General features: G+C 39.3%; 1 protein-coding gene across 2 annotated transcripts in view; it reads left to right on the top strand.

Moving 5' to 3' along the window:
- RPS6KC1 (ribosomal protein S6 kinase C1) overlaps nucleotides 1-14,136 on the top strand; it is an 80,151-nt gene that overhangs the window by 48,004 nt on the left and 18,011 nt on the right. For both annotated transcript variants that reach the window (XM_014308404.2, XM_005416160.3), the window contains exons 9-11: nucleotides 2,689-2,736; nucleotides 4,287-4,419; nucleotides 12,304-13,881. In XM_014308404.2, coding sequence (XP_014163879.1) covers nucleotides 2,689-2,736; nucleotides 4,287-4,419; nucleotides 12,304-13,881 — 1,759 coding nt within the window. The remainder of the gene's footprint in view (nucleotides 1-2,688; nucleotides 2,737-4,286; nucleotides 4,420-12,303; nucleotides 13,882-14,136) is intronic.

The following is a 14,136-nucleotide window of genomic DNA, read 5'->3' as shown; positions in this document are numbered from 1 at the left end:
ATGAGGTGCTAGTCACTCGGGGAAGGTAGGATGCTTGATAGGAAGCAAAAAGAAAGGAGCTGGCTAGTTGGACTGGGTAGTCCATGTAGGTAGTTAACCTCAAAGGCACAGGGATATTAGTTGTTGTTATTGCAGGTATAAAAGTGTAGCTGCTGCTTTCATGTTGATGCTGCAATATAGCAGCAGATGAAGTTACCCTACAGGGAGCTGCTGCCTGCTTTATTGGCCTTGGTGGTGGTGGCTCTGTACCTCAACTTACGGGGAGAGGGCTCAGTAATCTCTTCTGTTGCACCATATGCTAATACAGTGCTGATAAGCAAGTGTGAAAAATGAAAGGGAGGAATACATTAATTGTATTTGTGCAATAAGGTATGCTATCAAAGGTAATTATTTCATGACAGTTTTAGTTATAGCAGTTGTTTTATCATGGAATAAAAGATGGCTTTAGGAGCCTTTTATTGGAAAGACAATTGTATCAAATTAGTACCAAATTAGATTTTTGTCTTTATAAAGGTGAGCAAACCCATGAGCAGTTTTTAAATTGGTGTCTTCTACTCTACAAATGAACAAATCCTGTTTGAGGGTTAAAGAAGCTATTATTCTGTCCTTTATGCTGACAGCTTCATTACTGATTGGCCTACTGTTGGTATTAAAAAAATGTTTGGCTCCTTATGATCTTTGTGCATGCAACTATAATATTAATACAGACCACGGAACTGTTCATTAAGAAATGACTTTAAATGAGGTAGATGCTTGTAAATCTGGAGAGATACAGATGTTAAATGCTGCCATTCCTTTTCATATACAGCTGTATGGCTAATAATTTCCAAGTGGCTAAAGCTCTTGTTAGCAAGAGTGCTGGTGTGTTAAGAATGGCCCTATAAATAACTTTAAGGACTGAAGTTGAAGGTGCTTCTTTTAAAGACTATTGTTAACTAAACATTATTGCCAAACAGATGGAAAGCATTCACCAGCCTGATGTTTTTAGGTCTAATTATATTATCGCCAGTCCTGTACGGCTCAGTTGAAGAGGTGTATCCAGAGGCCAATTTATAATCATTTAGCCAACACCTGTTTGGGGGATATTGACAGTCAAAGGGCACATTTAAAAAAAAAATCACATATGTTCTCGTATTTATTGCCTCAATGTGAACAGTGTCTAGTTGCAAACAAACTTGGGAGAAGAGGAAGGAGAGTGATTGTAAAAACATACATGTTTCCAAACCATTTTTATCTTCTTTTGGCACCTCTTGTAAAGTGGCTTTTATTTTTTTCTCTTGTTCTGTTGATTTTCTTTGGTTGTTGGTGTGGTTTTGTGTTTTTCTTTAATTTTAATTTTCCACCTTTTGGTTGAGCAAGGATAACAAAACTAGTTTTGCAGTTGTTATTTACTGAGTTGGTTTCCACTGTTTCTGGAAACCCTATGTAAGAGGCCTAAAAAGTTGTCTGGCAAACTCAAAAGACTGGGAATATTTGCCTTTCCTTACCATGCCCTTGAAATGGAAACTGTGTGTCATTCCTTTGTTAAAAGAATCTCAGTAGCACCAAATTCTGTTGATATTTCCCCCCCCCCAAAAAGGTACAGAAAAACTTTTAAAATTGTCTGCAACCCTAGTAAAAGAGGAGGTCTTTGAAATGGGGAAGAGTCTGTGACTTCATTTACTTTGGTGAAATGTCGTGAGAGAGAAATGATTAGGAAATACTTCAGTTCTCCTTCTGATGTTTGAGATGCAATGGGGAGAGAAGTAGGTTTTGAATGCTGCCATCCAGAGACAGCAGAGCATGGCTGCATTGCTGCCCCTCGCAGCAGGGAGCCCAGAGAGGCTGCGTGCTGTTCTCCTTCTGCCACCTGATGAAGCCTTCTTGCTCCTGATGTGTCATTCCTCTGCAAGAAGTCTTTGTGGGTGCAAGCTGACTTGATCTTCACTGCTCCTTGTCTGTTCAACCCAGTGTTAGGTAACCCCAATGCCAGCAAGGGAGAGAAACCCTTTAGGAGTTTGATTTTGCAGCCTAAATATTTTGCTGTAGCTGTATGTGAATGTTTATACTGGAAGCTAACAATGTCTGCTGTAAATAAACAATGAGGGCACACTCTTGTTCCTTGTGGAGGGTTGAGCTTGTGCTGCTCGTGTGGCTGTCTTGCAGCTGGTGCTTTTCAAGCACATCTGTGTTCTTAGGGTTTGAAAACACTTAATTCCTGAGCAGGGTGACTTGAAGGCGGACGGCTCCAGCTTTCTAAAGATGCAGTTTCCTAAATATATATACACATGTATCTTTTTTTTTTGTTTGTTTGTTTTCAACACATAACCAAATGGAGCTTGCTAAGAGTGTAGGTGCTATTTAGTGCTTCTCTCATTGTTGTGTTTAAAGTGCTTTCAGTAGAGGTGATGCACTGCTAGCAGAGATGCTCTTTGCAGCTGTCTCTGCAGCAAACCCATCCACACTTTTCTCTCTAAATAAATCCTCTTTTTTGTTGTTGTTACCCTAATTTTAGAGATCTATATCCTCAGTAATTTTTTTACTAAAAAAAAAAGAGATTGGTTGTCAAGTCTGTATGCTGCAGGGGTTTAATTTTTAAATTGATTATATCACTTTCTTTGTAAGAGTATTCAACATTAGACTTAAGAACTATGTTTTGTTCGCTTATTCCTGTGAATCCTAAATAAATTCTGATTACTTTTTGCTTAGGTTTTGCTTGTAATGGACACTAGAACACAACAGACTTTTATATTGAAGGTGAGTAAAATCTTTTATTATATGGCCTCTAAAATTATACCACCACACAAAGATCAGTTTGTATGTAATTTATAGAGATATTCCTGCAATATATTGTTGTTATGGTAATACATATTAAGTGCCCTGGAATTCATTTTGTCAGTGTTTGGTTGCATTCCTTTCCTTTCTCTCTAACATCCCTAGTGCTCAGATGTGCTGGTTTAGTCACCTGAGATGCTTCTGGTTATTGAGACCAACACCTTTGCAGGCTTTGGTAAAAAATCACACATTTCATGTGCTGCTTTAAAACATCTATAAAGCCTTGGTGGCTCAGGACTTCTGACAAAGGTGAAAATTCTCCTTAATCCAAGCACATTGACTGCACTTTGTGTTTGGTCTTTTTGAGCTGAGGAATATCCTGCTGGCCAAAGTGGGTTCTGGATGAAATGTACAACTGGCCTTCTTCAAATTTGTTTCCTTATGTTTTACATCAATAGTCTGAGATAACTGAGATAACCCGCTACATTTCTGTGCAGTTATTTGGTCAGAGTAAAATTTTTGCATTACTCTTTTATGTTTCAGAAAGTGTTCAGATCAAGACCCCAGTGTGCTCAGAGCATCTGTGATGCTGAGAATTGGTTTAGTTATGAGTATTGGTTTTGTGGCCATTTACTTTAGGCTCCCCTTGACATGAATTCCACTGCTAATGGCAGGAAGGATGAAAAAAAGCTGTGTCCCAAACAATGAAGCTTTAATTACTTGTTAACATTTTGTGACTTTGCTTCAGATCTGGCTTACAACCCACCTTAACTTTGTGCATCGGCCTTTGAAATTGTACGTGCAGGATACAGCAAACCTGTTCATTTCTCATAAAGGTTCATTTGTGAATATTTTATATTAGAACTTCACATTTCTACTGGCAGATACGGTAACATTGAATTTCCCATGGAACTGCCTATGTTTATCAATATTGTAATAGGTCACACTATTGACATAATTTTTTTTCTCTTTCTCTCTCCCCTCCCTTCCACCCTCCCACATCAATTTTTTCACTTCTGGCAACTTCATCCCTGCGCTACCTCCCAAAAATCATTGCCTCTCAAGGAGACTAATCCTTTCCTTTCCTTTTTATTGAGGTGGTTGCTGTCTTTAGTAAAGTAAAATGGAAATGTGAGGATTACCTGTGAGGCTAAGGCATTCTTTTGTCTTTAAGACTTGAATTGAATTTTTTAAATAGTGTCTTTTGGTCACGCGCAAAAATAAAATTTTAAAAAAAGGTCACAGGGAAATAACTGAGTGTCATCCTGATGACTTAGTTTGAGAGAGATTCTAATAAAAACATTGACCCATGTAATTGATTTTAATGGCAGCTTTGTGCCATCTTCTGTTCTCTGGAAACGCGCCAGATGCCATCAGCACAGCCTCGGGGGACCGAGGGGCATAGAGCAGCAGATGAGTGGTTTCTCTGAAGCCCAGAGTAACTCGGATAGATTAGTTTGGTTGATAAACACAGAGCACAGCAGGCTCCAAAGGCAACTGAGGGTACAACTGACCTTTTTGTTCTCTGTCAGGGTCTAAGGAAAAGTAGTGAGTGCAGCAGGAGCAGAACGACCATCATCCCCCGCTGCGTGCCCAACATGGTGTGTCTGCACAAGTACATCATCTCCGAGGAGTCTGTCTTCCTCGTGCTGCAGCACGCAGAAGGTTTGTCTCTCCTTTAAGCATATTGTTGAAAAGAGTCAAAGGTTTTCAGTTTTAATCAATGGGCACTTCATTGTCAAATGTATCTCTCATATATCCAGTTAAAATATTTTAGTGTGGCAGAGAGGTGTCATGTAAGACACCCCACTCCGTTCCTCTGTCCCTCCCTTTTCCCCTCTCATTCTGCAGTGGATCTGATTCCTGCTTCAAATGGCCTCAACTCCTTGAATTGTAGCAGTATTGAAGGCTTCCAACTGTTTATTTTCTACAGGAGAAGGAGTGCTTTGACTGCAACAAGTATCTGCATTATTTACAGTTAGCTCTCAGAGATAAAGTCTTTGGCTACTTTCATAAACTTTAACTAGTAAATCTTTTCAGTATCTTCTAGTTAAAATGACAAGTATTTGCACAAGAATTTAATAGCTCTGCTAAAAACCATGATCATTTTCCAGTTGATTAATATTGCTCTGATCTGGATTTTTAAGAAAATAGCTAGTGGCATCACACAGGAGTTCAAAGCAGAACCACAGAGTTGTGCCTTCAAACTATTTATAAAATTCCTATTAAATATACGGGGAACAGGTGGCACAAAATAATTACATTTTGATTTTTTTGTCTAACACCTGGATTTAAATATTCCCTAAATGTAATTACCCATATTTGTTTAGAATGAGTGCAGAATATAAATTTTGGGGTTGCTAATAGTTATATTTTTAGGAAATGTTAATAACTCAGACAGAATGGATGATGTGAAGAAACTAAGCTGACTGATAGAGAAGATAATTTTATTACATTGAATATTATTTCTTTTTTTTTCCTAATAACTTAGATTTTGGCTTTTTCATGAACAATTTGTCATATGAGGCCAGCTAAAGTTAGCTTTGCCACAGGAATGAATATTTCTGCAATGTGTGACTTGGTTTTGCCATGAGCACTGACGCAGGAAGAAAAGCCTCACATTGCAGCAGTGCCTGATGATGATCTTGGGAATTTACAGTGCTGCTCTGTACAGAGCAGCACTTTTTTTGAGATGTGTATATAATAATAGACACAATAATTTGGAGATTCTCACCTGAGCTGCAGTCTCCTCATAAGCTGTTACATTTTGTTCAGAGAAAAAGTATTTTTAAAAACCCATAACCAAAGAAGCTCCACACCAAACAAAAAATCCCACTCACAACCCTTGTCAGATACCAGCTGCCCTTAAGACTAGCATAATTACATAATTATAATTTTAATTACATATTTCTGAAGTTTCTGAAGTCCTACAGTTTTGCTCTTCTCTTTAGGAAGAATGTTCTTCCTTGAGACAGCTGGAAAAGTGAGTGGAGTAGTAGTGGAATTTTGTGGGAGAAGTGGTCAGATGTAAGAACAAAAGTTTTAAGGAAGGCCTAATGTGAGCAGCTGACAAAGACAATCTTCTGGAAGTGTTAATTTTATTGTGATAACAGTAAGAAAAATAGAGACATGGCATGATCAGAGCTCTTACATTTTCATGAACCTACTGCCTGGGCTCAGAACATGCAAAGGGAAAGGAAGAGTGATATATTCTGCTGTAAAGAGGGGTAGCTGGGGTACATAGTGATGAGAAAATTGCCTGAGAATGTACTCAATAAGTGTATTGCAGATGTAGGGCCTGATTCCAAATCCCAAACTGGGGCAATGGCCGCTGCTTCTCACCCTGCTGTGACACTAATGCTGGAAAGAGATTCAGGAGAAAGGCTTCGAATTCCGTGTGAATAAAGGATAAATAAAAATATAGCTGAAGTTATGCTGCACTATTTGCAGAGTAGTTTTGCTCACCCCACTGATGATGGTCTTGATCAGATCAGTCTTATGTTAGTAGTACTCATTCTTTAAATTACAAGGATAATAACACCAGGAATCCCTGTAGACAAACCTATCTTAAAATGTTATCATCAGTGTAGATATGAATAGACAAGGTGCTTGTAGTTGATGTTGGGAAAGGATAAACATTTCTAAGACAGTACTTTTTAAGTAATAGTCTCTTGAAATTTTATTTAATGACTTATGAATGCTCTAAATATTCATACTCCAAGTAATTTTAGTAAGCAATAAGATTGTGCCAGTCAAGTTTGTACGTGGTGCTGATTTATGATGTTAGGTATGTTAGCTACACCATTGTGAGTTTGAAGGGTAAAATACTAATTTAAATGGGTAGCGGCTCGTATCGTAGCAAATTCAGAGGTTTTAATGGTATGAATGGACAATATATGTTTGCTAAGCTGCTCACTGGTTCATAGTAGATTTTATCTATATTATTAAGAGCAGCACTGTTAGGTTTTGTGTGGAATTCTGCAAGCTTGACCACAGACTCAAGAGGAAGACCTTGGCTGGTTGGTTGTTTTGGTAAATCATGATGGTGTAACGTGCCTAGAGTTGGTGAGTGAGGTCTTGGGTTCTTTTAGACATTTTTCTCCCCTCCACAGTGACAGGCTTCAAGGATGCATAAGAAGCACAAAAGTCCATAAAGTTATCTTGTAGCTTTTTTGGAAAGCACTTGCCAAGTTCTAGTGTGGGAGAGAGCCAATCTGATGTTAATAAGGCCTCGCTTCTTCCTGGCACTACTAACAACTGAAATTTTAGAAACAGATGCTTCAAAATAGGCTGGGGGGCTTCCATGGGACATCAAAGTTTAAGTGGCTGTTAGAAGCTGTCAAATCTCTTTAAGCATAAACAAGCTGGAGTTCCTATCAATCTGGAGAGCACTCAACACGCAGCAATTGATAGACAACACCACAGCAGCGCTCTGGCTTGCAAAGCTGGGGATTTGTTGTTAGGAGAGGAGATAATGCTAGCTGTAAATATTTGACAGCAATCAGAAAATGTAGGGAAGGTGATACGCTCCTTGGCAAGTGACTTTTTCAGGAGGCTGCTTTGGAATAGTAGCTTTTGCTCCAAGTGCATTGGAGCTTTGCCTAAACTAGCAAACCTTGCAGCAGAGATTCACCAGCAGCACTGGAAATACAGGACTGCAGATGCAGGACTCTGGTGCTTGTAACTACTGTCATGTTGGAGATTAGGCAGGAGCTCAGCTTCCTGTTTGTGTGGAGCTGCAGTTCCACTGTGCCTGCCTTTGGGATACTGTGAAATATTGTTGTTGTGCCATGGCAGTGTGTGTCTGCTTTGCTTTTGGCCTAGGAACTGTGCAAGCCCCACTTTTTGTAGCCATTGCATTAGCATGGTGAAGTTTACCAGTAGGCATGTCTCTGTTCAAAAGGGGGACAGTGATTCTTTGAAAACCATGAAGTTGTTCCTTTTCCAGCAAGGAATGGCTATTAATTCGCATGAGGTGCATGGTTTAGGATTGAAAGTCCTGGCCATACACAAATCCTTATGCAGTGATGTAGAGACTTGGGCCCAGTTTTGGAGAATAATTCAGGCATATGTCTTTCATTATTGTGTTTTTCTTCCCTATCACATTACAATTATTTGGAGGTCTGGGTTGTCTACTTTGACTTTGTTTGGGATTTCCTAAATACAGTGACTGCTGCATTCTTAGCTGCATTCCACTTCTGCGAGAATTGCAGTACTTCATCCTTGGGAATAATCTCATGGGCCAAGCTAGCAAAAGCTATTGATTTATTTTGGAATATGTCTCCTTAGTCAGCCAGTCTTTCAGGATGTGAAACTGAAATGGGAAGTGTCTGATAACTGGGTAAGGAAGAATCCAACTGGTCATGAATTTTTCTTGTCAGCTGGAACAAAAAACATGCTTAGGAGACAAATTTACTGATCTTATTCTGTCTTGTGTACTGTATAGTCTCTGTATTTTCTTTTTGGTGTTCCTACATCAAGTGCTATTAATCAAAAAACTGCAGAAATGTTTGAAAGAATATAAAAGATTTCTAGTCAGCTTCATCACTTGGCCACTTTATGCTGAATTTCGTGTTGATTATTTTGAACACTAACTTTTTAGAATCTGCCTTTGGAAGCAAAGGTATAAGCTTCAGAATACTGCAAATCTGGTAAAGCATGGCACTGCTAATAAGAAATTTTTCACTGAATAACTGCAGAAGAATGTGAAACTTGATGATTTCCCTGTGCTTATAAAACCAGAAAGACTGAACTAGGCTGGCTGTAGAATCAGTTCATGGTAGAAGAAAACAAACGTAATAATTAGTTATGCTAATAATAGAGATGTGAAATTGCATTAAACACTAATAAACTTTAGCTTAATACTGTAGCTTTTGTAGTTATTTAGTCTGTTGGACTATTTGACAGTGACTGAAGTTTACTTGTTTGGATTGATTTCTGTAATTTTAGTTTTTATAGATTCCTGATACTATATTAGCATGGTTTGCTAATGGGTTTTCTTGATCTTACACAACACATGGGTAGAAGGGGAAAGATTATTAGTATGTCATTCATAAAGGCATAATTACATACGCAGATACAAATATCACTTTTGTTTGACCCTGGATTGAATGTTTTCAAAAAGGAATGAAATTGTTGTTTTTCACTATAGAACACAATTATTGCATGGCATTTTTTTACGTATTTCCACTTGACCAGGAGGCCAGTCTTGAAATATTTGAATGTTAACATATTTGGACATAATTTTTGTTTTGTTTTGTTTACTTGTGTTTAACTCTTAAGTTGAAGTTGCAGTAAGTAGTCATTTCCAGTGTGGCTTTTAAATACAAGTCATAAATAATGAACAACTTCTTTTTGAAAACCTAAGATAATAGATTTGCAAAAACAAATGAATTGTTGCAGTTCTCCCTGTTTTCACAAGTGGACAGTGGTCAATTTTTGAACACTGTAAAAATAAAGAGATTTCTTTTTTGTCTTTTGCATCTTCTGTGTTTACTGAACCTTTCAAATCTGCCAGTGATTTTTCTGTGGATTTTTGAAGTATTGATCCCAACATGTCTCTTTTTCCTTCCTAATCTTTATTGGCTCTCCCTTAAACTGCAGTAATCCAAGTAGAAGCCCAAATGTAGTGGAGGCTGCATGAAATCTTGCATCAAGTGAGGTGGAGGGAGCAGAAGATAGGAGTTGTCCTGAGAGCTGCCGAACTTGTCAATAGGTGAAAAACTTAAGTTGTGTAAGGATAATTCTTGCATTCTTCATATTGTGGGCAGCCCAGCCCCTACCAGTGTAGGGGTACAAAACATTTGGGTCAGTGAGAGCCACTCAGGTGTCACATGTAAAAGCCCACCTGGTGTCTAATAATGACACAGGAAAAAGATGTGACAAAAGAGCACAGGAGGAAGGGTTTGAGCTTTCTGTCTCCCTGGGTCAAAGCTCAAGGCAGGCCTCTGTTAGAAAGACCTTTTCTTACAACTTCCTTCAGAGGAAGCACTGATGGTGCTCGTACTTGCATTAAAGCCATACCTGGAGGCTGAGGTGGTGTTGTGCCAGGCACTTCCCAAAGCTCCAAAAATCTTATGTGAGTCTTCATGGGTCATGGTCTGTGAACACGCTTTGACACCTGAGGTTTGTGTTTTCAGAATAAATTTGTGACTAAACACTAGTAATATGTAGATGAAAATATTTAGCTTGTACTAATTCATCTTAATGCAGGTGGCATGGGGAGACTATATAATTTTTTATTAAATAGTGTGTTTTATTAAATGCAGTAGGTGGTTCTCAAATTAGATTTTCTTGTTTGGTATGAAATAGACATGAATAATTCCATAATAAACTGGGCAAAGTTATTTTATTATAGTACTTGAAGTAATTTAATTGAAATTTTAAAGGAAATTAATTGTTATGGATAGAAGTGTGAAAAAGAGGATAGACTCTCACATATGTAAAAATTCTGTACGTTCTCGCTCTCTTTCTCATTCACTTTACTGTTTCTTTTTAATTTCCCTGCCATTTTATAGCAAAAATATGAATAAATGTAGAAGTATAACATTAGAAAAGAACTGCTGGTGATTATGGGATGGACAACTCTTATTTTCACCGAATCAGCTGCAGATCAGTAATCCTGAAGTGCTGTGCAAGCTGCAGGGCTCTGAGGGCAGGCTGCCTTTGCCCTGCTGCGCTGCTGTGTGACCTGTTGTGTTTAAAGCAAGTGGCCCCACCTGAAGAGCCTGCAGGGGCTCCCTTCTCACAGGGCTGAAATCCTCTTGTGAGGCAGCTCTGGCAGGGCCGGGGCCCTCTGTGTGACCAGCACAGGGCCTAGGGTCACTTGTGCCCAGGCAGGCTCAGAGTCAGTCCCTGCCCTGCAGCTCTGCTGGGAGGGACCCAGGGGCTGTGCCTCACTGCTGTGGCAGGGCACACTTTGGGGACATATTTTAAATGCACTTCTGGGTAAGAATTGAAAGTGCTTATGTTTACAGTGGTCAGTGTAACAGTTCGTGTTCCTTTCTCTGTGAGCATTGCTTCCCTTTTTCCTGTTGCTTTACCTGGCATCCTTTCTCACCGCATTCTAGAAGGTGGCAGGGGTCATCCTGACCTGGTGCTAGCTCTGTTTGTACTTGGGGCAGAAACCAGGGTGATTAACAGAACTAAATTTTCATTTTTACCATTGCACTCAAGCTGTTAGAATTCCCTTTTAGTGTTTTTAATATACTTACTTTCACCACAACCAGTGAGATAGTTTTTTCCCCTTGAAACACAAGTCTTGTCTTAGCCAGGGGGATGGAGCGCAGGAAAACTTCACATTATATTATTCAAATTAATTTTTTAAAGTGTCAAGGTTTTCCTGTCTTTGATAAGTTTTATTTGAAATACCTGGGAGTATAGAAAATCTGTTCCTAGGCAATGATAAATAGTTTCTTCTTTTATTGTACTTTTTAAAGGAATTTTGCCTGATAAAGAGTGTGTTAGAAAACCCCAAACTATTAAAGAATGCATTTTGGAAAAATATAAAACTCTGTTTTATCCAAATAAGTAACAAAAACCCAAGAAAAACCCCACCAACTTTGCAGATGCCCAGTGGGATGGATACTTATTTTTTCTTTTACAAAGATTTTGTTCAAACTCCTGCATTTTCCAGAATTTCTGTACAGTCTTTGAAGTTGAAATGTCTTGACATTGCATTTCTCCCTAAGTTATCAAAGAAGACTTGCTAGCTTTAAGCCAAATTCTTTGGCACATACAGGAGGTACAGTAACTTCCTGAGTTATTTTGCTAAAATTACGTTTTGAAGTCTGTGAGCTTTTTTAATATGTGCAGCATTTGGAAACATGAAGAGTGCTGGTTTGTATTTTTTAAATGTAACTTATTTTTGGAGATATCACTTTCTTAGATGCTGTGAAGGAGCTGTTTGCCTGTGTAACTTAAAGTATTGATAAATCCTTGTGTGGTGCAGCAAAGCATAAAAACCTTTTTTTGAATTCTAAAGCAAATAGAAGAAATATATCAATATTTAACTAAAATCCCCAAGTTCTTCAAAGACAGACACAGACCCTTAAAATATCCTGCTAATATGGTATAGTATGGTCATTTCCCGTACTGAACTTGCTGTTTAGTTTTCAGTCCATTTCCACTAATGCTGTTGATGAGTTTAGAGCTGTGGTACAGAATTATTCCGGGTAGGTAGAGGTGGTGATGAGCACTAAACAATTTGATCTTCTTTAGTTTTTGCTTCTTTTGAGGCAGCAGGTGGAGAGTAGTGACTACTTTGCAACTTGAGACACACTCTGAAATGAGACATTACTGAAGTTTAGAAACAAAAAAGCAGCAGCTTCATCTCAGATGCAGCTCTTTAAATATTTATGTAATAATACAAATCTACGTGAAAAGCAAGTTGTGGTCCCTGTAATTATTTCCTGCTGGGGTAGCAGATCCAAATAACTCCATGGACATAAGGGTATAGTGACAGTGAGGATATTTTCCTGTTTCATAAAAAAAATAATTCTATTTTGAGTGAAATTAAGAGATCCCCTCTCTTTTTTCTTTTTTTTTCAGGAGGGAAACTGTGGTCTTATGTCAGTAAGTTCCTAAACCGAAGTCCTGAAGAGAGTTTTGAAATTCCTGAATCCAGAACATCCAGTTCAACTAAAATTTACCTGGAGCAACCAACACCAACTCCTAAAGAAACTGGTAGCAGCACTGATTCCAGGGAAAGCTATGGGGAGAGCATGCTGAAGGTGGTGCCACTGAGGAGCAGCCTGACACCAAGCTCTCAGGATGACAGCAGCACCCAGGAAGATGGTCAGGAGAGTTCCAAGTGGATGGACTCAGCATCCAGCTCAGAAGAAGAGTGCACCACTAGTTATTTAACATTGTGCAATGAATACGGGCAGGAAAAAATTGACTCTGGCTCCCTAAGTGAGGAACCAGTGGCTAAAGCAGAGAGTGAAGGGCTGCATACCAAAGAGAGGAGTTCCTTGCAGAGGTGCAGTGTTGTTGGCAGTGACAGCTTCTCCTCCCAGATTGCACCTCAGGAACGAAAGCTGTTCATCGACGATGCTGAGTCAGAAATAGCCAGTCCTACTAGGATACTGGACCCGTTAACTAGATCCAAGAACAGCCCCATGGAGCTCTTCAGGATAGACAGCAAAGATAGCACTAGTGAGCTCCTGGGGCTTGAGTTTGGAGAAAAGTTGTATAACCTGAAATCAGAGCCTTTAAAGCCATTGTTTTCTGTTCCAGATCATGACAGAAGCTTGGATGCCCTGGAGAGCAAGATGGGTGTGAAAGCTCATGACACTGTGAGCAGGGGTTCAAATGACTCTGTGCCAGTTATCTCCTTTAAGGATGCTGCTTCTGATGATGTGAATAGCATTGATGAAGGAAGGCCTGATCTCCTAATAAATTTACCAGGCATGTCTGATGAAACAGAGGAGCCAGCCGTGTCAAGGCCAGCAAAGTTTACAAAATCTGACAGGGACATGTCAGAAGTAAAGCTGTTAGAAACACCTGATGTCTTGCAATTAAATAATTCTACAGAGCCATGCAAAGCATTTGATCAAGAGCCAAATCATGTGGCACTAGAAGTGGGTGATCCTACCCACAAGGAAGCAAATGAGCAAAGTGGTGTCACTCAGGGAGCTATTGGGACCCTCTTCTCATCCAACCAAGAGGTAGGTGCTTCAGAAGATGGGGCTCTGTTCCAAGAGCTTGGGGCCTGCTCCTTAAACATGGCAAGCAGAGAAGAAAGTTCATGTGTTTCCAACCCGCTCTCAGGTGCTCCAGAAGTTAGCTTGGACACAGATGTGCTGAGGAATCAAGGAGTGTCGCTGTTTTCCAATGAAACTGAAGACAGCAGGAAAGAGGAGGCAGACTCTGCTATGTCACCAGCAGCTGAAAGTAAAAAGACTGCACCAAAGAAGGAAGACAAAACAGCAGGAGCAGGGCAGAAGGAAATACATCAAATTTTTCAGGACCTCGATGAAAGATTATCGCTAACCTCCAGGTTTAATATCCCAGAGGATTGCATTCAAAGATGGGCAGCTGAAATGGTGGTAGCCCTTGATGCTTTACATAGAGAAGGAATTGTGTGCCGCGATTTGAACCCAAACAACATCTTATTGAATGATAGAGGTCAGGAACTTTTGCAAATGCATTTCTTTTTATTCGCTGTTGCTTCCAATTAACTGAGTAGGCGTTTTATCTTGTAATTAGTATCTTCATTTCCTGTCTAGAGCTTCATTATCAGTGCAGCAAATTCACCCCCAGTAATAGCTTCTAGTACTTAATGATGCCATTATTCTTAATGATACTGTTTTTAGCTACAAAAGGAGTAATTACAGTTCACTTCTGCAGAAAATGGAAGGGAAAAATGTTTTGATTTCTCCT

The sequence above is a fragment of the Geospiza fortis genome, unplaced genomic scaffold, assembly GCF_000277835.1.
Source record: "Geospiza fortis unplaced genomic scaffold, GeoFor_1.0 scaffold41, whole genome shotgun sequence".
Classification (NCBI taxonomy): domain Eukaryota; kingdom Metazoa; phylum Chordata; class Aves; order Passeriformes; family Thraupidae; genus Geospiza; species Geospiza fortis.
The sequence above is the reverse complement of the archived record's forward strand: the minus strand, read 5'-3'. Positions and strand labels throughout refer to the sequence as shown.